This window comes from Cebus imitator, unplaced genomic scaffold (assembly GCF_001604975.1).
Source record: "Cebus imitator isolate Cc_AM_T3 unplaced genomic scaffold, Cebus_imitator-1.0 Scaffold541, whole genome shotgun sequence".
NCBI lineage: Eukaryota > Metazoa > Chordata > Mammalia > Primates > Cebidae > Cebus > Cebus imitator.
This window is the reverse complement of record NW_016107856.1, coordinates 1788592-1814885: the sequence shown is the minus strand read 5'-3', so window position 1 is coordinate 1814885 and position 26294 is coordinate 1788592. Positions and strand designations below refer to the sequence as shown.

The 26294-nt window shown below is 39.7% G+C and overlaps 1 protein-coding gene across 2 annotated transcripts in view; it reads right to left on the bottom strand.

Annotated features, from left to right (window-relative positions):
• Positions 1-229: 229 nt before the first annotated feature.
• The window catches only part of DDR2 (discoidin domain receptor tyrosine kinase 2), a 151547-nt gene continuing 125482 nt past the window's right edge, over positions 230-26294 (bottom strand). For both annotated transcript variants that reach the window (XM_037733652.1, XM_017515127.2), the window contains 11 exons: positions 26073-26256; positions 24706-24949; positions 21003-21065; positions 19725-19855; positions 16555-16765; positions 14835-15058; positions 13474-13601; positions 11272-11463; positions 10744-10978; positions 8146-8295; positions 230-6649 (listed from right to left, as the gene is read on the bottom strand). In XM_037733652.1, the coding sequence (XP_037589580.1) occupies positions 6515-6649; positions 8146-8295; positions 10744-10978; positions 11272-11463; positions 13474-13601; positions 14835-15058; positions 16555-16765; positions 19725-19855; positions 21003-21065; positions 24706-24949; positions 26073-26256 (1897 nt within the window). In that variant the 3' untranslated portion in view covers positions 230-6514. The remainder of the gene's footprint in view (positions 6650-8145; positions 8296-10743; positions 10979-11271; positions 11464-13473; positions 13602-14834; positions 15059-16554; positions 16766-19724; positions 19856-21002; positions 21066-24705; positions 24950-26072; positions 26257-26294) is intronic.

Sequence of the window (26294 nt, the reverse complement as noted above, 5' to 3'; positions counted from 1 at the left end):
TGGATATGCCAGAGACCAAGATGCTTTCCTCCCAGTGAACAGTCAACTCATATGTTAGAGGCCTATTTAAATAATCCTTCGTTGGACAGCCCCATAAACAGTCGTCCACGCCACATACACCACAGCTCTGTCCCATACCCCATCACTTCTGTAGGAATGATATAAGACTATAAAGAGCAAGGGTAACAAAGCCCAGAACTCGCACTGTTTATACAGAAAGGGAGATCCATCAGTAGCATGACTCTTTAATCATTGTTATTTACAATTTATCATCTGACAGACTTACAGAGAATAAATAAAGAAAAGAAAATATACAATTGGTATCACGTTTCTTTTTCTAATACAGAGAATCTTTACGTATTCTATTTGGAATGTCTATGATAGTTTCAAGCAGAAATTAAATCCATTTGCTCTTTACCCCTTGACATGACACATCATCTTCCAAAGCCTGCAGAAGGAGGCCCAGATGTTTCCTCATCACAGGAAGAGTGCACCACATTGCTGCAGAAACTCAGTCCTCAGAAAAAGTCACCAGACAACCAGGTAGAAGAATAGGATATCATGAATAATAAAGGACATACAATGGATAGGCTAGATTACAAACTCTTGGTGTGTTTGCGGGGATCCAACTTGCAATTGTGTCCAAGCTTCTTTTCAAGTAAACAGTTTTTCACTGAAATTGATTACCGTATCCCATTGTGCTTCCCCTGAATCTCTGCAAATTCTTTCTTGGCATGTAATTGTGATTGTGGATGAGCACAGGCTAGCTTGGGATTCATATATCATTTTCCTGCAAGGTACCTGACATTGTTGCATGTTGTTGACAAGATGTCTACAGGAGAAACTAGATAGCTTGTTTCAAATAGGCTGGATATGAGGTTAGAGTCTGGTCTCTGCTTTTGATTCAGTGTCCTATGGAGAACTACCTTTCATTGCTGTCTGTATGCCTCAAAAAATTAAGCATTTCTGTAAATCAAGTACACCATCAAAAAGTATACAAATGGAGAATGTACTTCAACAGGTACCAGTCTGAGCATTTTTTTCTCTTTCTTCATTTGAAAATAAACTCTCCATGTTACAGTAAAACTATTCTCCCTGCATTCACTCTAGAAAACTGGATGACAAGTTTTTGTTTCCATCTTATATTCATTAAAAAAAACAACATTCGGCAAATATTTATCAAGTGCTCACAATGACCTAGGAACTTAATAAGACGTCTACACATTGTTATAATCTTGTGACCTAGGGGACTGAAAAATGTCAATCACAAAACTCAAAACTGTAATCTACAAAACTGGAGTTTCAACTTCTCCCCAGGTTGCTGCTGTGTTTGCAATTAATTTGGTGTAAAGTGGTTGTTATTCCATTTAAGAACAGCTATTGAGGCAAATGAAACCTCTCTACCACTCTGAAAACAGTATTTTATCAAACATTAGGAGTCTATATCATTGTATTCTATTATCTCCACAAGCTATTCCCAGTGCCATTAACTAAGTGCCAGCTAACTCTCGACCAAAATACTGTTTTACTCCAAACTCCTCATCTTGTCCCCAGTACTAATCCTACTCATTTGTTGAAGCTCTGGGAAGCATCTAGAATATCCTACTGTATCTGGTTTTCTAGCCAACAAGCTATGAGAAAGCTTTACTGTCTTGTGTGTTGCCTAATCTTCCTAAGTTTTTCTCGGATTGTTTCAGATGCCAAACAGGTAAACAAATCAGAAAATTTAAAAGCAGTGAAGGCAGGTTATTGCTCATGATAAAGGAATACATTAATTTGTTCTAATATTGTAGACTTTTATCCAAATAGTGTCTTTCCTGTTGTATCCAAGCAAGGCCAGATTACGAATCACAAGAATTAGAAGTATCCAGCAACTAAATGAATATGTGTGGAAAAACTGGTGAAATCAAAAAAAGGTCTGTAGTTTAATAGCAATTTTCTGGTTCTGAAAATGGACTAAATGAAGTGTTATAAATGGGGGAAAATGGATCTAGGGTAACTTATTGTGAGCCTCAAGTTCTTTCAAAATAACATTTTTTTAAAAATTATTTTGAATTCAACAATTCCCCACTGCTCTTTGGCACCAAGCAATACAGCTAATTATAGCAGAAAACTCAAAATTCCAGAAATCAAATCACCATTAACCACTCCAGTCTCTTTCCCTGTCAAGTCATTTCTTGAAAACATTTCCTATGTGGAAAACACATTCATCTGTTTCTGTAAAAATGTTAAATTTCTATTCAGAAGGATTTCCCAGCAAAAATAAAGATCTGCATCTTCCTGGAGATGCAGAAACATTACGGACCTACCGTATGCACTGTCGGAGGACAGAAGTCTTACTAAAAAGAAAAGACTAGGATGGCAAATTCCAGGTCTATAAATTCAACTTACAATCAAAGACATAGTAGCCACATATTGTAATTCTTTTTTTATTATTATTATTTTTTATTTTGTAGTTTTGGGCAAAACATAACACTGTTCTGTTTTAGTATACTTCCTTGGAACATCTTCATCTTTTTCCCTCTGGCAGACACTCCCCTTCTATTCTCCTTTACTCAAAACATATGGTTTAGCCCCACATCGTGGCTTTCTTGTGGGAAGCCTGGATGGGACTAGAAAAACACATGTTTCCAACATGGTGCATATCTGTTTGTGCAGATATCAGACACAATTTAATCTTCTCTAACTTATGCCTATTGTTTTGATGTTTGCCTGTGGTTATTCTGGGCACAGCCATGGTGGGCGTTATAGAAAATGAACTTTATTGATAGAGAGGAAAGATAATAGAACATGAAGATTCATGAACTATGATAAGCTCCCCATCTCTGGGTCTTCATTTTCAAAGCAGCACTTGGAAAACCAAGCCCAGTTCAGGCAAAGGGTTGACTTTTTCTCACCAGCACTTGAAATGGTCCAGAATACACCTGGTGCTCCAACCGCCTTCCTCACCCCCTTCTGAAATGAAAAGGTCATTCCCTGATGGTTGCTATGTCTTTTCCAAGAGGAACTTCCCCTTTCTTAAAATGCTGAAAGACTCCCTTCCATTTCATACACTGAACCTGACTTCATTTCTTAATAAATATTTTTATCATCTCTATCATCCAGAATTTTTTCTTTCTCCACCCATATTTATCTTTACTTCAAGAACCTTACTTTTCCTAATCCCTTTCAAAGCTCCTTCCTGCTTCAAAATGGATTTCCAATGGCTCCAGCTACCCCTGTTTCTACCTCTCTCGACCTGACCCTCCCTGTGTCTTTCCTGTGCATTCTCCATTGCCTCTTTTTATGTAGCCTCCTTTCTAGCCCTGACCTTCTCCCTGTTCAGTCATATGCACATTCGCGTATCCTTTTTTCTTTCACCCCTCTTGCATACAATCCTCTTTGTTATATAGTCTTATATACTTGCAAGTGATCTTTCCACAACATTAAAGCCACATTTTGCTCCTCAGGCACCTCTTTGCACTCTAGATGTTTTCTGATCACATACGTGTCTGGATAGCACATCAAGTTTCAGACCTAGCTATCAGCACATTAGCCAGCAAGAATATAAATTTAGATCTGACAATCCCAAAACACAATCTGCACATAAAATAATCAACATATATCATGAAGAAGATAACTTACTGCAAAGGTAATAAGGCCCTACAGTTTTTGATCTTTTTTTTTTTCTATCTCCTTTTCCAAATAAGTCCTAGCCTCATTCTTCTAATTCAGATTTAAACTACTTTTAAATTCTATACATACTAGGCCCTTGCAATGTATTCTGTTGGGTTGCTTAGATTTGTGCTACTAAACTCTAAAGGCATGACTAAGCTAGAAACTAAACCTGTGTCTGTAACACAAAGGTCTCAGTGCCAGAAGTTGAAGCATTCCTCACCCCAGAAAAGAATACATATACATATGACATGATAATACATATTGGGCAGCCATCTGAAACAGATTACTTCTATGACTCAAGGCCAGAAAAATTCAGACATTGTGAGTTCATTTAAAATATGTTTTGTTTTTTTTTTAAATTATAGAATAACTCAGTGAACTGGGGCAGATTCTTAAAAAAGAGTAAGTGGAGAGATGTTAGGCAAAGGAAGATAAAATAATATTATTTTCTCTTGCTCTATAAGAAGTCATGGCATGATCTGGATGTAGCCCTACCAAAGGCATATGGATAAAGAAGAATAGGCTGCCGGTCCTGAGCTCAAGTCCCTTTAATCCTAATGAAGCTAATACTTATCTTGAAAGCTGAGTGTTGCAGGGTCCAAGGTATCTAGCCCTGTACATATCAAATATGATAATGTATTTGGAAACATCTGGTAAACCTAAGACAATACAAATGTCATGTGTTACTATTACTACCATTACAGTGATCTCTTCCATGATCTCTTTTGCTGACTACAGTTTTCAGAGCAAGAAATGACCAGATTACTAAATCCATCAGTTATAGATCCAATTATCCAGTGAATACTGGACATATCAGAACCAGAAGTGTTCTGATATTTAATCTAATTTCCTCAAAACCATTTAATCTAATTTCCTCATCCTATCAATAAGAAAACAAATGCAGAAAGACCAAGTGATTTAGCCAAGATGACACACTTGGTGTGAAGCAGAAAGAGGATCAAAGCTCCCAAACCAATGCTTTCTTGACTCTCAACTTAGTGATTTCTCCAAAGTTTGTCCTGGGATAGACTAAAGCCCAAAGACATAAGACAACTACGGGGGAAAGACATTTGCTAGGATCAGAAGATGACCTGAAAAATGGATCCTGTGGACTTAAGACATGCTTATGCTGTGGCCTGGAGCAATGTTGAAGGCTGAATAGGGAAATACTCATGTTCCTGAGAAACTTGTAGAAGGTAACTGGTGAAGGCAACACAGGCAGACCCAACGGGTCAAGGGTATTCCTTCTCAGCGTGGGAAGCTGATTTGTAATGTTGTCTTGTTTCTCCTCAATGGGAATGAAGAGTTCCTTTTTCCAACTTCCAAATCTGAGGATTTGTGGAGTGTGAAAGCTCAGAATTTGCTCTGAGAAGATTCCTTCTTGACAGTGGCTCTGTTTCCATAAATTCTGAAGGCACAGCCTTTAGCTTTCTTTTCTGCTAGTCATACCATCTCAGAGGCAAGAGGGTACACACACAGCAGTAGCAATAGATGCTCATCCTGTGCTTCTCCAGAATCAAGGACACTCAGAGTTAGAAGGACATTAAACATTGTCTCGTACCACCATCTACTTTGTGTTTGAAAACTTCAATTTTCCTTGCATTATTCTTGAGCCTGCATCCTAAACTCTCCAGTGACAAAATTTTGACTACCCACCTCTGGTTGGCAGCCCATTTATCCTTCTATGTTCTGAGCGCTTTGTTTTCCTCAATAAGGAATGAAAATCAGTCTCCCTGTAACTTCTCCTCGTTAGTACTGAGACAACTTTTTTGGGGACACTCAGAATAGATCTATTCCCTCTTAGACAAGGCCATAAGGTATTTATGCCTGAGAAATTCAGCCCCAAGTCCAAAGATCCCACAGAGGCTTCATCCTTGAAAGAGCTAGAAGATTTGGACAAGATGAACTCAGAAATCTACCATCAAGATATCAAAATATCAGCCTTTACTGATTAAAAACTCACATTCTCACTAAAACACACACATGAAAATGCCTGTACAAGACAAAGAAGAGAACCCTCTAGTGAAATCAAAATAAATGGCGGATAGCATGTCTGTTATGTGTCCTCTATTGACCTTCCTTCCTATGTCTGTTATCTATTCAAGAATCCTTCCATACATGAGGTACTTTTTTTTTTGTAAATGACAATTCCCCTTCCTACAGTCTTGTAGCAGACATTCTTTCCTATCAACATCCCCTGTTGTTTCATATATGGACTTCAACCCTGACTGCTGCCCATGAATGAACAAAATACCCATTTCAAGAAATTGGGGGTTTTCAAGAATATATCATTCACTTTAACAGAAGAGAGAAATACAAACAGTGAGACATGTCCAGAGGCCAAATTAGAAAACCACCTGTGATTAGTTGCTGAATTCTGAGTCCTCAGATTTTCCACATCTATCGAGTGTTTTCCCTACACTTCATCTCATGTTTCCCATGACATTAGTTTCCTTCAAGATTTTCTTTCTGAAGATTTGTTTAGAGTGACATGGAAAAATATTGTAGAATCTGCACATTTATAAGCACAAGAATAATTAACCTTTATAAATTATCTGAATTTTCTAGCCTTTGTTGTCCAACACTTTGGTATATCAAGTAAGGCTTTCTTTTACTAGATCGTATCTGCCCTAGGCTTTTTTTTTTCTTTTTTAGTTCTTTAATGTAAAAAAAGAAAAAATATATATGAGTCATGGGTAGGGAGTGGGGGAGTAGAGTGGGAGAGACCAGGAACAGACAGCAAAGCAAACAAGCCTCTGTCTCTCAGGTTCATTAAATGTCCAGATGGAGTGGCGTAGGTGTGGGTGAGTGGTAGGGAGGACCTGAGCCGTAGGAATGTGGCCAGGCACTGACAGCGTCACTCGTCACCTTGTTGAAGGAGCAGAAGGTGGATTTCTTGGAATGAGGGACGGTGCTTGGTATCTCTTCTCCAGCAGCTGAGCATCAGCTTATACACAGAGTCAGGGCAAATGGCTGGTTGAGGGAGATAAGTCTTTGAGAACAAAAATAAAGGAAAACAAAAAAGAGAGAGAATATTAGGAAGGTAGGGGGAAGGGAAGCATCTTTGCATCATGGTTTGATTTGCCCCCTGCCTTGAATTTGATAACTGAAATGGGCGTGGTGTCCATTTTTCCTACTCATTGAAGTTCTGAATCATATCACCCCTTTTCTAAGCTATTCCCTTTGTCTTCTCCAGTTCTCTGGAGCAGAATTTTCTGATAGGCCGTTATGTGGTTCCTACCTTCATATAAAAGATGAAGCAACCAGAAAGAGACCAAATCTTCCATTTATGGGCAACCCATGTTGAAGTTCATCTTGGCTGAGCCAATCATGACAGAAGCAGAAAACATTTTTCTTTGGCCCACTCACTTATCTCGTGTACTCAGGAGTAAATTTTCCCTTTATGATAGTAAGAAGGCAATTGCCTCATAACCAAGATAGCTAATTTAGACTCCCCTCTGCTAAAATATTTATGGAATATCAAGATAAAATTGAATTCTGAGACCTCTCTCTTATTTTTAATATGTGTAATGTATTATCCCCTGTCAATCTCTTATCTATCTTTGGCTTGCTTGGATCTATTTAAGCTACAGAAGATCCACTTTTTGTTGTCTGGAAGATCCTTCCCCAGCTATTATCCTTTTCCTGGTGAAGATGCCATAATCCAAGGATATGCTATTGCCAGGCCACTTTGGGGAGGTGCAGTGCTGTAGTTACTGGCAAGCTTTCAATTCCAGATCTTACATTGTTCTTGAGCCTGTATCTCAACATCTCCGGTGACAAGAGTCCCCACCTCTGGTGGCAGCCCATTTATTCTTGTATGTTCTCAGTGCTTTGTTTTCCCAATAAGGAATGGAAATCAGTCTCCCTGCTGGCTTAGGTTCCACAGGAATTTTAAACCTAAGCTACCCCAAAACAGCTTGGAGTAGGAACTGAGTTGCCTGCGGAGCTTGGGAACCCATCTTTCCCTGAGTCCTGAGATGCCACAATACTGGACCCAGAGATGCCTTCCAAGAGCAACAAATTCAGGATATATCTGCTCATTTTTGGACATCCAAGTCTAGAAACATTGCTTGAGAGTTAAAACCAACCCCATTTCTTACACTCAGCTATATTTTTAATAAATGCTAATACATCTCTTTTACACTTACATTTTTCGAACCAGAAGAAAAACCGCATGGTCTAGATTAAGAAATAGATAAAACATGAGAGATAGGACTTTATTTCCTGCTATCTTTGAGTTGGGGAGGAACCTGACATGATTCTTTATGCTTTCCATGAGTCAATGAGTTGACACATGGATAAAGCAAAGTGTATGGATGCCTGGGGAGGATCCTGGTCTTTCACATCATCTGGATAGTTAGTGACAAAGACTATCATCCAGATAGTCTATCTTCCAGCTCAGCCCACTCCTGCTAAGTCAGAGCTTTCCATTCTCCATCCTTCAAGGGTACACAGGTCCGCATCCATTCCCCCAACAGTTCTTACCTGCCTCCCTTGGTCTCGGAAGAACTCTCCAGTATTCTCAATAACCTGTTCATCTGACAGCTGGGAATAGGGCTGTTCCTGGCAAAAGGTGAAAGTCTCCCACAAGGTAACCCCAAAGGCCCACACATCACTTGCCGTTGTGAACTTGCCCTATTTAAGTAAAGAAAAGAATGGAAAATCAGAATAACCTGTGCAGAACAAGAACCAGTTAGATTTCATAATCTGGGGTTGTACCCTTTCCTCTACCACAGGGAAGGAATTCTGAAACTGCCAAGGTGTTCATGGAGTATTTAGAAACAGCCCATTCTCTCATTCACATTATCTCAACTTAGTTCTGTTTCTCTGGGTATGAAATCCAAGAGCTGAAAAAAGTACAGCCGTAAGCTATCTGACTCTGCGACTGAGTGTTAGGTCAACCTCTCAATTATAGGGTAGCTTTGGGAAATGCTCCTGAGAAAGGCCAAATCTGAGTGGGAAGTCAATCGTTTTTATGTTAGAGACAGAAGAATCTAGTTTAAGTGCCTGGAGTGAATCCAGGACTCTCATTTACCAGTTCAGTGACAATCAAGTGACAGCAATGAGAGTCAGGTATAATTAGCATGCATTGATTACTCATATGTTCTACTCAATACAGACAACAACACTGTGAAGTGGATATTATTTATTTTTAAATGTGTTTTTTTCCTTTGAGAGATGGGGTCTCATTATGTTGCCCAGCCTGGAGTACAATGGCTAGTCACAGGTTTGATCTCACTAACTGATCAACACAAGAATTTTGACCTCCTCTGTTTCCAACCTGGGCTGGCTCATCCCTTCTTAGGCAACCCAGTGGTCCACTGCTCCTAGAGGTGACCATATTAATGCCAAATTCAGTGAGGACTCTCAATAGGCATAGTGCAGTGCAGCCCAGATTTTGATCCTCCTGCCTCAGCCTCCTGAGTGGCTGGGACTACAGGTACACACCACCATGCCAGCTATCCATATTTTTTAGATCAAAAAAATTAAACAGGAGAGGTTTCCCAGAGTCGCCTGGTTAATAAGACCATTTGTAGTGGAAAAACTGTATTTGAACCAAGGTCCTCTGAATGTCAGTCTAATATATTTTCAACATCACACAATACCTTTAGAGAGAGTAATGCCTAAATATCCCATTAGAAATGTGTAAAATATACAATTCACATACGTAGGTGAAAAAGATCTTTATAAAGCTTTATGTAAACTGGTGTACATCACAGCATCATTCATAATAGCAGGAAATTGGAAAGTACTTAAATATCAAATTATAGAGGTATTATTAAGTTACAGGATATATCTACATAATGGAATATTATACAGTTAATAAAACGTAAAGTTAAAAATAGAGATCAAGAATTGTATAGCATAGTGTCATCCCAGTTATGTAATATAGATTACATATATGTACATATGTATAGAAATGTGTGCATAGAAAAAATAGATGTATAGAAAAAAATCCTCAAAGAAATATACCAAAACATTAATAGTGGTTATCTTGGTGAGTAGAAGGGAATAACTATACATTTTTTCATTTCAAAATTATTCACAAATTTTATAAGAATATGAGCAGGAAATAAGCAGATTAACCATAAATGAACAAAACCAAATTGGTCTCAGACTTTTCTCTGCAATGTTACACAAGACAAAAGATAAAATAACATATAAAGGACATTGTAGGAAGTAAAAGTGTATAGTCTAATGAGTCTATAAATCAGCTGGGTGGTTGTAAAATCAAGAATTAAAAAGTCTCAGGTATGCATGGGCAGAAAATGTACCTCTAAGAGAGATATTTGGAAAAAAATATTCACTTATGGTATGGAATATCAAGAATTGAATAAAAATTATACAGCAAAGAATGATGAACTTAAAAAGAACATGTTGAAAAGTATTGAAATACAATTATAGGGATTAGTCTACATAATTATGAGAAACATGCTTATTAAACTAATGGAGAAGAAAGTATTTTGTATAGATAACATTTATTTAAATGATAAGGTTTTTAATACCTTAAATTAAGAACAATCACTAGAGACAAATGATAAAGATAATAAATATCTCATACTTTTTAACTGGTCTCCCTAAATTTTTATAAGTGTGTTAATTCTGTAGCAGAAATAGGCAAGCATTGAATAATAAGAATTAGTACAAAAAGCATGCCGGGTGTGGTGGCTCATGCCTGTAATTCCAGCACTTTGGGAGGCAGAGGCGGGTGGATCACCTGAGGTCAGGAATTCAAGACCAGCCTGGCCAACATGGTGAGACCCCCATCTCTACCAAAAATACAAAAATTAGCTGGGCATGGTGGCAGGTGCCTGCAATCCCAGCTACTCAGAAGGCTGGAGGCAGGAGAATCGCTTGAACCCGGGAGGCGGAGGTTGCAGTAAGCCAAGATCATGCCACGGCACTCCAGCCTGGGTAACAAGAGCAAAACTCCGTCTAAAATAATAGTAATAATTTCAAATCAGAGAAAATATTACAGTCTATTGAGTTTGCCCCCTGCTGTCTCAGGTTCGTCTCCACATGTCATGCATGCCAGCCCACAAGCCAGTTGCTAGGTAGGGCTTTAAAATGCTGAGAACTCACCAGCAAAATACTCTCCCAAGACATCCAGCGGATAGGGAGCACTGCCCGGCCCTGGATCCGGTAATAGTCACCACTGTACAGGTTCCTGCTCATTCCAAAGTCAGCTATCTTGATTGTGTAGTTCTTACCCACTAAGCAGTTTCGTGTGGCCAGATCTCGGTGAACAAAATTAAGAGAGGAAAGGTACTTCATGCCAGAAGCAATTTGGGTAGCCATAAACTTCAGGTTGGTGTAACTGAGGAAATAGACAAGAAGACAGAAGGTAGCCTATGGAAACAGGAAGATGTGAAAGGCATACCTTCTAAAATTGGTATCAACAAACCAGGGTTGAAAGCTCAACCTTTCTCTATCCTTGATGGGTCCCTTGCATTCCCCCAAAGGGCAGCTGCTCCATTGTTCCCTGCACTCTAACTTCCCCCGCCATCCCAGAACAGTGGCACACTTTATGGCTCACTGCTCCCTATTTTCAGATCCCAGGTTACTCTCATGACCACAGGGAAGGAGAGATGGAAGACCTGGCTTGTTTACCTGACAGTGGGTACATTGCTGGAGGAAGAATTAGGGGGCTCATGGCGGGATAGAAACTGATTGAGATCTCCATTCTCCATGTATTCAGTGATCATGCAGAGAGGATCATCAGTGATACACACAGCTAAGAGATGGATGATGTTGGGGTCCTTGAGTCGGGACATGATCTTTATCTCCTTAAGAAAATCATTCCTTGGGAGGATACAGACAAAGACAAACTCAGAAGTTGCCAGAGTCAGAAACAAGAGGGAGAAGAATACACACCAAGGTCTATTCCTAGACATTACACCAAATCTCTTTTCCCTTTGGATAACTTTTGAGAGGACAGAGAAGTTGACACCTGGACCTATCTCCTTCTATTCCTCCTGAAATATCACGGACCCTTATTCAACTGTCATGTTTTTGAGGATAAGACCCGTGACCTATTCACATTTTTATCCCTCATAGCTAACAAAATCCCTGCCACACAGAAAGTGATTAAAATAGGCTGCTAAAAACTATTCAGCAAAGTAAAACGTTTCACTGAAAATCGTATCGTAAGTGCATGAGGATATTTACCTTTTTTAAAAGCCATGGAGTCACTCTATTACTAAAGTGGAGAAACTTTGTATGATGTAAACAACCATGCTTTGGCTGATCTGATGACTCTTTATTTTCTCCTACTGACTTTTCTTAATGCGGTATGAACCATCAGTCAGTTGCAACATGTATTTAGTAGCCTGTCCAAAACAGAGCTGTTTAAAGGCTGTAGTGATAAAGTCATGTCAAAAGAAGTATTCACTTGACCAAGACTAATAATTGTTTGAGTACATGGTGACAGACACCGTTGGGTCATAAAGTAGCAATATTTGGGTTGGTGAGGCCTCTAGCCCACATTCTGAAAACTATTGGAGCAGATCAGTTATAAGTCCTCCAAGAGTTTTCTAGGAATCCTGGACTGAAAGTCATGCTATGTCAATATAAACCATTGATATTAATGAAGTCCTGATGCAATACCTCCCCTGTTTCATTCTTCCTTCTGTCCCAAACCAGGAGTTTCCATGGCTTGGAAGGGTCCACAGTCATGGCCAGCCATCATTGCTAAGGACACAGGTGGAGGAATGGCAAACTTCACTGATCAGAGCAATGGAGAAAGGCTTTGTCATATCCTGTGTCCTGTGGTGTTGTTTTGTTTTGTTCCTCCTCGTACCACTTTCTCCAATCATGTGCTAAGATTAATATAAGAAATATTTCATCTCTCTATGAGATCCAGGAATGTTGTTTTTTATTTTTACCAGTATCTTACAGATCGAAATTCTCAGTTAAATTTCTAAAGCCTCCACAGTTTCATTTCCTCACCTTTCTTTCTTTTTTATCCTACATCCTATCCATTGCAAGACTTTTAGTGAAGTCTATCACCATTCTTGGAATTTATGATAATTTGGAGAATAATAAACTTTTATCACGATGAATATCAGTGAGACAAGTCAAGACAACACAAATGGGAAAATGCATATGTTATCCAGGTGTGGAGATTTCTCTGGGACACATACAGCCAGCTTTCAACCAGCATGCCTCTCTGGGTGAGGATTAACTCACCATTATTGTAATGGAAAGGCTGTCGGACAAATGGAGTGTGGCTGGAAACTGCAATTTATGTAGAAAAAGATCCAAGAGATTATTAGCCAGTTTGGAAAACTGCTAGAGAATCGTGGATTCCTTTTGCTCTGAGATTCATAGATAATTTTCCAAATAGAGGTAGCTTCTCATTTTGAGGGTTGCTGGACATAGAAGAAAAGGAGCATAAAAGAAAAAAAAAGGAATGAGAAAATAAATAGAAATGTGAAAAAAGGCGAATGGAAGAGGCCTAGCAAGAAAAACGTGTGATTGTGAAAACTTTGTCAAGAGGAGGTAATGACATGCAGGAGTATGTCTGTGTGTAAAGACTGAGGACATACACATCTAGACAGCTGTGCATGTTGGGAAGTACAGTGCTTGTGCACAGGAGATTAGGAAGTAAATATGTGGCAAGTACAACAGAAAATGTACCTTTGTGTTTGAGAGAAATGGAGAAAAAGATGAGAACTGCTGAGCCCATCAGAATAAGAAAAAGGGTAACAGTGGAATTTTCAGCTCACTGAAAATTGCTCAGAAGTATCCAGGAGTATTCCTGGTCCTAAAGATGAAATGCATAAAAGAAAATTCAAAATGTAGACCACAGACCTGGCATTCTTGTTGGCATCTGCTCGGAGCATTTTCACGGCCACCAGGACAGGCTGGTTGGCACTGACATCTAGGGCAAAATCTTTGTCTTTGAACTTTTCCATTCCCTCCACTTCACAGAGATGAACCTAGACAAAAGTCATCTAGTCTCAGCATCATCATTTCTCCTGAAGATGTCTCAGTACTCTTGCTGGACATTTCCTGGAGATAAACTAGCTCTTACAACCCAGGCAAAATGATCAAAAGACCAATAAGAAGATATGTGTAACTTATCTATGATTCAAATAATTGATAAGATTAAAAACAATGGTAAAGTACCCAGCTAATATGCTACTTTCCTGACTTAGAAATATACATTGATTGGAACATTAAGTGAATGAATGAATCAATAACAATATTATATGACAGCATAGCCCACTATAAAATGTCTTTTATTACAAATGCTTGAATTTTGATTCATTAGTCACTGGATTATGTAAAACATAAGGCAATTTCCTAAAGTAATCCCTTAGTATGGGGTTTAGCATTATAAGCAACTCCTGTGTATTATTAACTGTATAACAGATGTGGGTTTTCAATCCAGGGGACAAAATGAGTACATGTAACACCATGAACAGATAACATGGGCCCCTCCACCTCTTGCAACACCAGACCTATCCAAGAAGAGAACATGAGATCCACGCTGAAAACCAATAACACATCTTAGCAAACCAACTGTTCTATTTGGAGTTTAGATGGCAGTGGTGAAGAGTTCCTATTACAACTCAAAACATTGCTTTGAGCTCCCAGAAGGTTCGTGTAACTGATGCAAGAGTGAAAAGTTTAATAATGCATGCATCACTCTGAGGGCAACTGAAAAGAGTACTCCTCCTTATCTTAGTTGGTGATTCATTCCCTAGCAGCTGATTCTGGGACCAAAAGCAGGGGCGAGGTTGTTTTTCATCATTTTACATGTAACTTCCATTAAAGGGGAAAAAAACAAAGTGGCTATTGAGCAGCAGGATGTTCCTGGACAGTTCATAAAAGATGATCACATCTTGTGGGCCCCACCCTCCATAATCTATTGTAAACATTTTGGAAAATAGTGAATGTTTTTCAAGATATCTAAAGTCTACTGACTTGCCTGCCTTAAAAACTCCTGTATAGAAATTGGAAGTCCCAGGAACTCTACAGCTATTTGACAAAGATGAGGTTGACCCAATACTAGAATCCAGAGGACAACGCAAGGAGAGACAAGTAGAAGAGGCATTCTGTTGTGAACCCACTTGTGGAATGGACTCTTTGTTCTACTGACCATTTTTATCCAACCACTTCCTTCGAGCTATAAGAGACTGGAGGCCCCACTCAAATAATCAACTCACCTCCCCAAACTGGCCTTCTCCCAGCTTCTCTTTGAAAGTTAAGAGTTTCCTGGGGAACTCCTCCACAGCCACATCTTTTCCTGAGAGCAGGTCCATGGTGACGGCAGGCACTGAGTATGTGTTGCCTCCTGTCACTCCCTGGAGGTTCACTATGTCAGCCTCTGCATAGTGGGGCACCCCGTCAGGGCCACTGGGCTGGACTGGCTTCACAACGCCACTGCAGCCTGGGAAGACACGGTAACCAGTCTCATTCCACGGAGCACCTGTGGAGATCTCCTCAAGGAAGAAATTCTGAGAGGAGGGCTAGAACATGCCCCTGTGAAAGCCCAAACTGCTTCATGACATTCTTACTTGGAGAATGGTTTTGCTTCCTCTAGAGATTTTCTTCTGGCCTTCAGAATGTAGGACACCGTTTTATGTCTCCTTCTTTTCCTCATAATACATGATCATTAACAAATTCTGCGGCTTAACTTGTGGAATTGTGCGGTAAAGCTATAGGAAGTCTCATGGTATATTAGGGTGGGAATACTAAATGTTGAAGGTTTGATCACTTATTTCCTTAATTTTAAGACACTTATTGACTTAACAACTGATTTTAGGTATCGAAAAACTTTCAGATTAAAGACATATGATCTAGTTTCAGACATAGTCTAACTTATGGAAAAAAATTAAAATATGAGGTGAGGGATGTTTTAGATTTAGGAAATAGATACATTATTTCTATTCACCCTGAGAAATAAATTAGTTTATATCCTTTATTCTTGCTGTCTCTGTGAAATTACTTGAGTTTTAGCAAGCTCTTCTGTGTCTGCTATCCATTGAATGATAAAATAGATATGTTTCCTTTTATCCTTTGAGAAGACCCCTTCAGGCTCCTTCCTGTAAAATCCTATGCTCTTGTATTTAGTCCTATCTGCTTCTGCATCCAGCTCAGACATAGCGCCTCTCTCCTGAACACCACAAGTTCTCTTCTACTGACTTGGGTCCCTCAGGTTGATGACCTTAGAGAAAAGCGGCTCTGAGCTTAAGAGGTGACTCCAGCTCCCCTTCTGACATCACTCTGCATCATTTTTTAAAAGACACTGAAATTTGAATCAACTGGAACTACTTACTATTTTACCTTTTATTGTTTCATTTCAAAGCTTTTATTGAGAAAAGGCGAGAAATATTTTACTCTCATAATAAAATCTCATATTTCTCTAGTAAATGTTTACCAAAGAGAAATTAAGAAAAGCAGATAAGTCAAGTAGTTATTCATTTTAGTTATTTAAATGACTATACCACTGGGAATTTCAGAATGTCTTCGGCTTTATTTACTTCTCCGGGTGAAAATCCAGTCCTGCCTTTTACCCACTCATGAAATCTGGTGTTGGATGAATACTCTATCTGGGCCTTCTCACTTTCCCGACATGTAAAATGAGGTTAGACTGGTTGGACTGTTTAGGTTCTTCTGGTGTTAACACTTAATTAACATGTTTTATTTTTTTCTTTCTTTTCTGGTATGTGGATCCCTCCACACATCTTATGTTCAGTAGCAAAGAAGAGATGCTCAAATTAGCCCAGGAGCAGCAGCAGACCAAATCTAGAAAGAGAACGTCGACTTCTCAGGAGGTTAGCAGAGACTAAAAATAGGCGCAGTTAACTGGGAGCAAACTGTCATACCTACCTGATGCTTGTCAAGGTTTCTCCCTCTACCTCCTGCCCATCACATCATCCTCACCTGACTCCTCCTCCCCTGGGGCAAATTCTGGGAGTTTTCGTATCAGCCTGGATGGCTCCTGGTAGTCAGGACGAAGGGGGAAGATGCGATCGTAAGTCGAGTTGGACTCTTGTTCACTAGGTGATGAGGAGCGGTTATTGTTGAACATGCTGGAATCACTTGGCAAGGAAAGGCTGACTGTCATTTCATCATCCAGCATCCTCCGAGAAGCCTGGAAGAGAAGAACAAGGAGAAAGGTGTGTTGGCACAAAAGAGATGATCAATTCCTCCCCTTCTTAAACTCAGCTCTTCCACTCAAATGAAATAACCCTTTACTGCTATTTAACCCCAGCACCTCAGCAGCCCTGCACATGCTAGGGATGCAGCCTGGTTTCACAAATGCTTGTGTTGTAGAAACTTAGAATAATCCTTCATTTCTTCAAGGTAGAATTTGATCTTCTAATTTCTATGATGTGCTTTCTGAAACATTTTTTAAAAAGCATTATCTTCATAATGCTGTAAGAACCTATCAGTAGCCAAAGATCTCAATATTACAGAGTTTTCTATGTTTTATTAAATGATGGATTTTGCTGGCTTACCCTTTAACTGCTTGGTTTTGGAATAGATATAAATTGTTTATTAACTTAATAAATGTGCTGTAACACGATGAATCAATAGTTTTACCTGATCATTTTGACACTGAAGATTAGGATAATACTCACCGCCAACCCATATTTTCATTAACCAAAAGTAAAATGGTTACAATATGGGACAGGAAAGCCCTAGGTGTCCAGAGATAGCAAAGTAACTTACACCTAATAAAGGAAGGAGAACGACGTAATAACTAATCCTATGGTATCTTATCTAATATAACCTGCCTACTCCATCAAAAGGAAAATGCCAGCACCTGCATGTATGTGACTATTTGAATTGAAACAAGTGAAATGCTCCACTCCAACAAACACAGCTTGGGTGCTCAACAATGCACCTGAGATGTGCACTTTTCCACTATGCTGAAAGGTCCTCTGTTGCAATAATAACCCCAGTATTAAGCAAGAAGCTCGGAACATAGTAGGTACTCAATATATGTGGGTTGAATCACTCAGAGAAGGAATGTTGAGGACACCAGCAAAAGTATCCTACAAATAATGCTACAGTCTACAGCTATGTTAAGTAATGTTCTTAGAATGTATATGTGGACTTAATGATTTTCCACATAAAATTCTGTCCCCAGGAAGAAATCCTGAGTGTCATTCCAGAGCACCTTGAGTCCTCTTACTCAGGATCTACAAGGGTAGAATTTCTTGGAGGAACAAGTTAAATATTCAAGGGCAAAATCTTTGCTTTACCTTTACCTGGAGATTCCAACATTTCTCTTATAGCCCAAATAGATAATTCCAACAGGCCTCAGAATAAAGACTCAGAGAAGTGTGGTAAATTTTGGCTCACTTTATGTGAAGCCAGAGAACACAGACCCTCCTCCCTTGACTAAAATGTGGTCCTAACAGACTATTTAAGAAGGTCACATAACCTCTTCAAGCTGTCCAATGAACCTTCAGTTCACCACCACCCTCACTCTGGAATGCCTCTGGTCAGGTATTAGGCACTGGTGTGTTCCAGCATTCTAAAGGAGGAAAAGTTTTGATATTTGCCTCATTCCTGCCTTAAGACATGCTCATGACAGTGAGTGAGTCTCTGTGGATTTTGTCTTTCAGTCTTCTGTTGCTATTTGAGAATTGAAAGCTTTAATGTTTTCAGACTGGGAGACATACTTGTGGGAAGCAAGGAGACCTTCTCTTCCATGAAACATTCCTGCGTGAAAACCTTAAAACAAACATCAGCCATCTCAGGAACCCAAGTATGACACAGGTCAGAAGGAACTGCAGTCTACTTATCAGGATTGCTCCTCCTCATCTCTGATTTGAGCCATTTTTCTGCCATCCTGCATCTAGAAAGCTCTGGAGACTCAAGCCCATTCTCAAGTGCCTTTTTCTCTCCTGTGGAATAGAGGCTCCACACAGGAATTGATCTCCCCTGAGACCTCACCCCTAAACACAGAAATCAATCAGGATTTCTCCTCCTTCCTGTTCCCTGCCCTCAGAGGCAGTTGAAAGCCTCACAGCTCAGAGTTTCTGTGACCTCTCCTAGTCCATGTCTATTAAGAGGAACTCATTGACCAGGATAGGTGACCATGGCCAAAGGTAGAAACACTTACTCATCAGCAGACCCCAAGAGAATCAGACACTAAGAAACAGTGAGTTGCTGTTTGGTACAAGAAACCAAACAAATCATAGATATTCCATCTTTGATGAAATGAATATAGTTTTGAAGACAGAAATCAAGGCATTTCAATATTAACAATTGGAAAACGCATAGAAGACTGGATACCAGTTGTATGACCTTGAGCACATCACATTTTCTCATCAGAAAAATAGTTAAATGTAACAATGCCCATGAGTTACTACTCAATGAGGTGTATATAAAATTGTACATGAGGAAAAAGTCTGCCTCTTGTAAAGTGTTAGACAATGTAAAAAGTTATTCAGATCATTTGGCCTAGAGAGAAAGAGTCTGAAGAGGGACTCAGAGAGATACATAATCATAACCTTCAAGTACACAAAAGTGGAAATTAGAATAGTGAGAAACTTGGCTTGAATATTAATAAAGCTGGATGTTTTTCTACATACATACACACGCACATGCAAACGTGCGTGTGCGCACGCGCGCACACACACACACACACACACACACAAAACCAAAGCAAACTGAAAAAGAAGAGAAGGAACTTCAACAGCATTATCAGAAATTTCAACTTGGCATTAGGACAGTGATTCTTAACCTTGGATGTGCATCAGAAGCACTTGTTAATTAAAAAAATATATATATATGGATGCCTGGACTCCACCCAAAATCCAGTGAATCAGAATTTCAAGGAAAATGCCTGAATTGAGATTAAATGTATTTAAAAGATTTTTCTGCATCTCTGAGGAAGGTTCCAACATCTCCACTCTAAAAATGAGAAAACAGACTTAGCTAATTCTTTTTCTGGCTCCATTTCTGCATTTCCTGATAGCCTCAGTTAGCTCTAACCATTAATACATTTTTGCAATTTGCCTTTTACTCCTGGGACAACAGTGGCTTAAGAAAAAAAGGAGCAGATTCTTGTATCTGCCTATTCTGCACCTCCTCACCTTCTCCAGCATTTTCTGCCAGAACTGCCTCCAGAGTATGATGACAATGATGGCCAGGAGGATGAAGATGATGGCCACCAGGCAGCCAATCAGGATCCGAGTGTTGCTGTCATCAACTTTAAGCATTGGATCTGTGACCAGGGAGAGAAGGCAGAGAATACAATCATCCCACAGGTCAAGTAAGAGAGTATGAGGGACTGGACTGAAAATATGGAGGTAGACTCTGTTCCTTGAGGAAAATTCTAGAAGATGCCACCTTACTACTTCTGCTTATTCTTACTCTTGCTACTGTTTTATTACTTTTTTCCCTCTGAGACACAGTTTTGCTCTTGTTGCCCAGGCTGGAGTACAATGGCATAATCTCGGCTCACTGCAACCTCTGCCTCCCAGGTTCAAGTGATTCTCTTGCCTCAGCCTCCCGAGTAGCTGGGATTACAGGCATGCACCACCACACCTGGTTAATTTTTGTATTTTTTGTAGAGACAGGGTTTCACCATGTTGGCCAGGCTGGTCTCAAACTCCTGACCTTCTGATCTGCCTGCCTGTACCTTCCAAAGTACTGGGATTACAGGTGTGAGCCACCACACCCAGCCTGTTTTATTACTTTGTTCCCATATGCTACTTCCCTCTTCCACAAGACAGTAGCCTCCCCCTCTCCATGTCAGACAGGATAATGGTGAGTTTTTCTATTCTTCCCAAAATCTGTCACTATATTATTATGGCCTGAGTCTACAGTCCTGTAATCACACCTCATGAAAAACAGGTGAGGGACTAGTTTCACCCTCTGCATTCTTTGAGACATGCCAAGGTAGCTCAAAGTCCTCTTTGGACACATTCAATCACACGCTTCCCACATTGCTGGCTGGCGTCACCAACGACTGCCTAAAGCAATGCATACATGGCATATGTATCTCCAATTAGAGAGACCAGTATTTTGTTTCTTAGACTTCTACTCATTCTTAGAAATCCCCACTACGGGTCTCACATAGGAATGTCCCTTTCCCTGTTTCTGACCCCAAATTCCCAGTCTTTCATGTAGAAATTGGGTCAACTCCAGACTGTGCCTCAGTTAAAGAAGCACATAAAACAGCAGTGAAGAGAATATGTTTGGATCCATATCTTGGAGGTAGACAGTCCTACCTTTCCAGGGCTACTCTTCATCCAAAGCCACCTGGTGTAAAGCCTCTCACACAGCCAGGGCTTTGCAAATCTCCACCCTTCTTCATCCTCCAGGAAGCCCCTTCAACTTAATTTGTATAATTTAGGAATCACACATACCATAGGTTGTGGGTGCCATAGGAGAGGTGGGTAGGGCTCCAGAGTTGTTGTACATTGCAGCATCTGTTATAGAACAAGGGTGAGTCAGAACCAGGGAGAAGACAGATAGCTAGTGTTTTCTCTGGAGGCATATTGTGACCTAGCACATCGAGAGATCAATTTAGTGGGTTGCCATCAGCCTTCTAAAAAAAATAAAATCATAAATACATTAAATAAAAATATCACCTTCATCTAAATAGTAAGGGCAAGTTTTTCTTTATAAAATTTTTGTTTCACATATTACATACTAGGTGCTATGGTACAAAAGGTTTAAGAAACAGCAATTCAAAGGGCTGTGACCACACATGATCATAAAGCATAAGCAGCAGGACCCAAATTCAGCAAAAATATAGAGAAAATACAGTGGGTAAATGGGCAAGGGACAGACAGTGTTAAGATGCTTTTCCCTTCAAGGAAATTAGGTTGTTTATAAAAGAGTCTCCACTATGCCTCATTGGCCTAGCCCTCCAATTTATGAATTAAAGCTTTATCTTTATCAATATTTACTGACATTGGAGTGTCCTTTAATGTGATTTTGCAGCTTCTGAGACTAAACCACAAAAGTGTATTTGCCAGATTGATGTTGGCAGCTTTGCCAGAATTATTTCCTCTGATTTATCTAATCAAGGGGGTCAAGAATTAGAATATGTATTTCCTTTCTAAAAGACATTTCTTCCAAGTATCCTAATTTTTCTTCTTAACATTATTATGTAAATAAGGAGGTAACTGGCATCTGCATGTGCTTTCTGAGTTCGGTTGTCAGGCTCCAGTGAAAACTAACATTATTAAGACATTGGATTTAAAGCTCAGGAGACCCCAGGAGTCAAAAACTATGGTTCATAGCTATAATTAGCTATAATAAGTGTACCAATTACTCTGCCAGGAGAATTCCTGAGGATGGGTGGGAATCTATTTGTCCCCCAGTTAACACTTACAGTATAAGTGGTACTGACTTTGAGCATCTTGATTTCTACTCTCAGTAGATACTCAGATAAAATAATCAATCCATTTACTCTGAGAGGAAATCCTTAGCACAGAGGCATTTAAACACCAAACCTGTTTTCCTAAAAATATGCTCTATTTTCTTATCAGTACATCTTAATAGGCAAACCATCTTGAAATTTTCTTCCTTTAAAAATCAAATCTGAAATGATGGGTTCTTTTGGTTTATCTGGTGTTTTTGGTGTTGTTTTAACAGGGTCTCACTCTGTCACCCAAGCTGGAGTGCAGTGGTGCAATTTTGACCCACTGCAAGCTCTGCCTCTGGGGCTCAGGTGATCCTCCTGCCTCAGCCTCCCTAGCTGGTACTACAGGCATGTGCCACCACACCCAGCTAATTTTTGCAGTTTTTGCAGAGACAGGGTTTCTCCATGTTGCCCAGGCTAGTCTCAAACTCTTGAGTACAAGCAATCTTCCTGCCTTGGCCTCCCAAAGTGTTGTTTATCTTTAAATTCGTCTCTTCAGGCCAGGCGCGGTGGCTCAAGCCTGTAATCCCAGCACTTTGGGAGGCCGAGGCGGGTGGATCACGAGGTCAAGAGATCGAGACCATCCTGGTCAACATGGTGAAACCCCGTCNGAGTACAATCAACAAAGGAAAACACACAAATTTTTCCCTTACGCATTTGGGGTCGTCCTTACTGCTGTGTCTGATCTCCGTTGGCTGGAGCCAGACCTCACAATCTAAACTGAAACCCGATTGGCTAACAACTCAAAAGTTTTCAGGAGGCTGGGGCAGGAGAATTGCCTGAACCCAGGAGGCGGAGGTTGCGGTGAGCCGAGATCACGCCACTGCACTCCAGCCTGGGTAACAAGAGCGAAACTCCATCTCAAAAAAAAAAAAAAAAAAAATTCGTCTCTTCATCTCTCTTATGTTATTTTACACCTGGACTTTTCTTCCAGGCCCAGTACAAGTCTCATTCCTTTGATACTGTCTATGACAAACCCACTCTAGTGCCCTTTCTCCTTCTGACCCTTTATTGTTCGTATTACTTTGGACATTTTTTTTAAAGCACTGTGTATCTTTTGTCTCCCCATCTAAAATTTAATGGTATGAACAATGTTCTAAATGCCTTTTAACTTTTCAAGATTTCACAGTTTCTGGCTCCAGGAATTTCAGTCACTATTTGCTACTGTTACCGTTCAATCAAAAGTAGTGTTTAGAGTTTAAAATGAATACTTACAAGTTGAAATAATCAAAATACAATTAACCTAACTGTATTTCACATGGTGACATAACTATATACAGAAAAGAATTATCCTAATGTTACTCAACTGACCTTAGAACATAGTACTTTTGACTACACATTCTTAGTAGGATACATTCTCAGGACAAAGAAAAGAGAATTGCAAAGAAATCTTAATGCTCAATAGTTATGTTGTTAGTAATAATATTGGTATTGCTTTTCGAATAGTAAGATGAAGAAAATGCTGCTAACATTGTTAGAAAACATGATATTTAGCATAAATAATAGAGATGAAAGTATAAAATCAAATTTAAATGAAATCCTTATCTTTAATTTGAATTGGAAGTAACAAGGTGAACTCACAATCTTTTTATTTTTAAAAATACATATTTCATTGCTTTCTTCCACTGAAAAATCCAAGTAACAATGACAACCTATTGGCAATGAGCATACCTATTGCCAAGTTTATGGTATCTAAATACCATTTACTACTAAAAGGAATCAGAATTTCTTGAAGAAATGGTTGATTCCATGTCGGGGGTAGTACATGTTCAAAATGAGCTTGAAATACTTTGTTGTTCAGAAAAAAAGAAAGTTATCAAAGGCTTCTAGGGTCAGATTCAAAGAGCAAAGAGCCCCTTTAAAAATGCAAGCTCTAGTTAAAGACAGCACAACTTGAGTGTTAAAAAGAACAATGGCTGGGCTTAGCGGCTCATGTCTGTAATTCTAACACTTTGGGAGGCCAGGGCAGGCAGATCACTTAAAGTTAGGAGTTGGTGACCAATCTGGCCAACATGGTGAAACCCTGTCTTTACTAAAAATAGAAAAATTAGCCAGGTGCAGTATCAGGCACCTGTAATCCTAGCTACTTGGGAGGCTGCCGCAGGAGAATCACTTGAACCCAGGAGACAGGGTTGCAGTGAGCCAAGACTGCACAACTGCACTCCAGCCTGGAAAATAGAGCGAGACTCTGTCTCAAAAAAAAAAANAAAAAAAAAAAAAAAAAAAAAAAAGAAGAAGAAGAAGAAGAATAGCTGCAATCATTAAATTTACAAAAACAATGAGTTTATAATGAAGAGTTACATGAAACATTTTTTTCACTTCATTGCTTTCTTCCACCAAAAAGTCCAAGAAACAATGACAACCTATTAGCAATGAGCATTCCTGTAGCCCAGTTTGTAGTATCAAAATACCATTTCCTACAAAAAGGAATCAAGATTTCTTGAAAAAATAGTACTATACTCTCTTTTTAAAAAATACTTTCTAAGAAGGGTTACACGAATATTTGTTCGCTTCCATTCTCATCCCTACCTCTCCACAAGTAAAACCAGCCACACAAAGGATTCACTGTATCCAGCTTCACTGAAGCCACCTGTACAATCCCACTCCTCTCAGAGACCTGCTAATGAGATGTTCTGGGTCTGTGCCTTCCTCCTTCATCACCTTGCTCCCACTTCCCAAAGGGGACCTGAGCTCCCTACCTGATTGGAAGGTGATCTCACTGAACATCATCCAGGTATCAGCAAAATGGTATTGGCACTTGATGGCACTGGCCATTCGGTGGTGGAGAGGCACCGTGACAAAGCGAGCGCTGGGGTTGACGTCATCCAGGACAAGGGGGAAGGAAATGGCATTAGGTTCCCACTCATTGGCATCAGAGCGGAAGTAGCACTGTACCTCCTTAAAGATCTTCACACCTTTAGCAAACATGTTGTTGCAGTGGACCTGGTAGAGAGAGATGCATTTGAGTGATAGTTTGGCCCTGCTAAGTTGCACAGGGACACAGTGCCAGCCAACTCAGTAAGAGTCAAGACCTGCTGTTTTTGTGAACACCACCCTTGGTGAATAGTTGGTGTTCTGCAGTCTTCTGGATTTTTCCTTCTAGGAACCTCACAGTGGCAGTGATAGTTGGTCAGGCCTCATAAAGCCTGGGCCGCAACCCTTGTTACCTGTATGCACTGTCTGCCCTTCGCCACCTCACTTCATGTTGCTGGACTGCAGTTTCCTCATCTGTTAAATGAGGACTGCAGCCTCTTCTCAGGCCCTTCCTTGCCTTGAACTCTCTCCAGTCTATGATCGTCTCAATTACAGTTGCTGTCTACCCTGATTCGAGCTAGTTTGAACTGAGGTAAGAGGAAGACTGCCATCTGCTTCCTCCTCGGTACATTTTAGAGCCAGCCTACTTCTTTTCAACAGGGCTAGGTGAGAGACCTGAAATAATATACAATCCAAAACAATTTCATATTTTTTTAAGAAAAAAAAATGTGTGTGAGTGTGTATATGTATATATGTATACACACATACATATATATATGAGTTAATCACACATTCATGGAAGAGCTTTAACCCAGCATCTTTACTCCACATATATATATGTGTATATATAGATGTATAAATATATACATATGTATGTTTGTGTATATATATATATATATATACACACACACACATCTACACACACACAACTGCACTAGTAAAAAGATAAATATAATCTTTAACCTAAAAATTAATTTTTTCCCCTGACATTAAAAGAAATTAAAGCATTTTTAGGGGCCTTAAAAAATCTGTGGGCCCTGGACACTGTGTTATTGTACCTAATGAATATGTCACTTAGTGTTAGAACAACAACAACAAAAAAATGAGAGCTCACTGACCTAACTCCCTTACACACAAATGAAGAATCACACCCTTAGAGAAGAAGTGACTTGTGAAATGTATTTAGCTAGTTAGTAACAGAATATGTCACTGAACTGGTATCAGCCTAGGCTTCTTTCTAGCATGCCTTTTCTCTACAACACTATGATGTGTGCGTCCTTAAAGAAGTCCTACCACACCCGACTCCACTGACCTTCATGGTAGTGAAATTCCTGATGCGGTCAAATTCAAACATGATCTCAATGTAGCCATTGGTGGCACTCTCGTTCCGCCAGCCCACATAGTCATAGCCGGGCCACACGTGGTATTCATGGGTCTGGGTGAAATCATCCAGGCCAGACACACCATCTGTCAACTGGCCTAGCCCTTCCGTCATGCTGCTCAGGCCAAGAGAAGGGTGGGGAAAGGAGAGAGA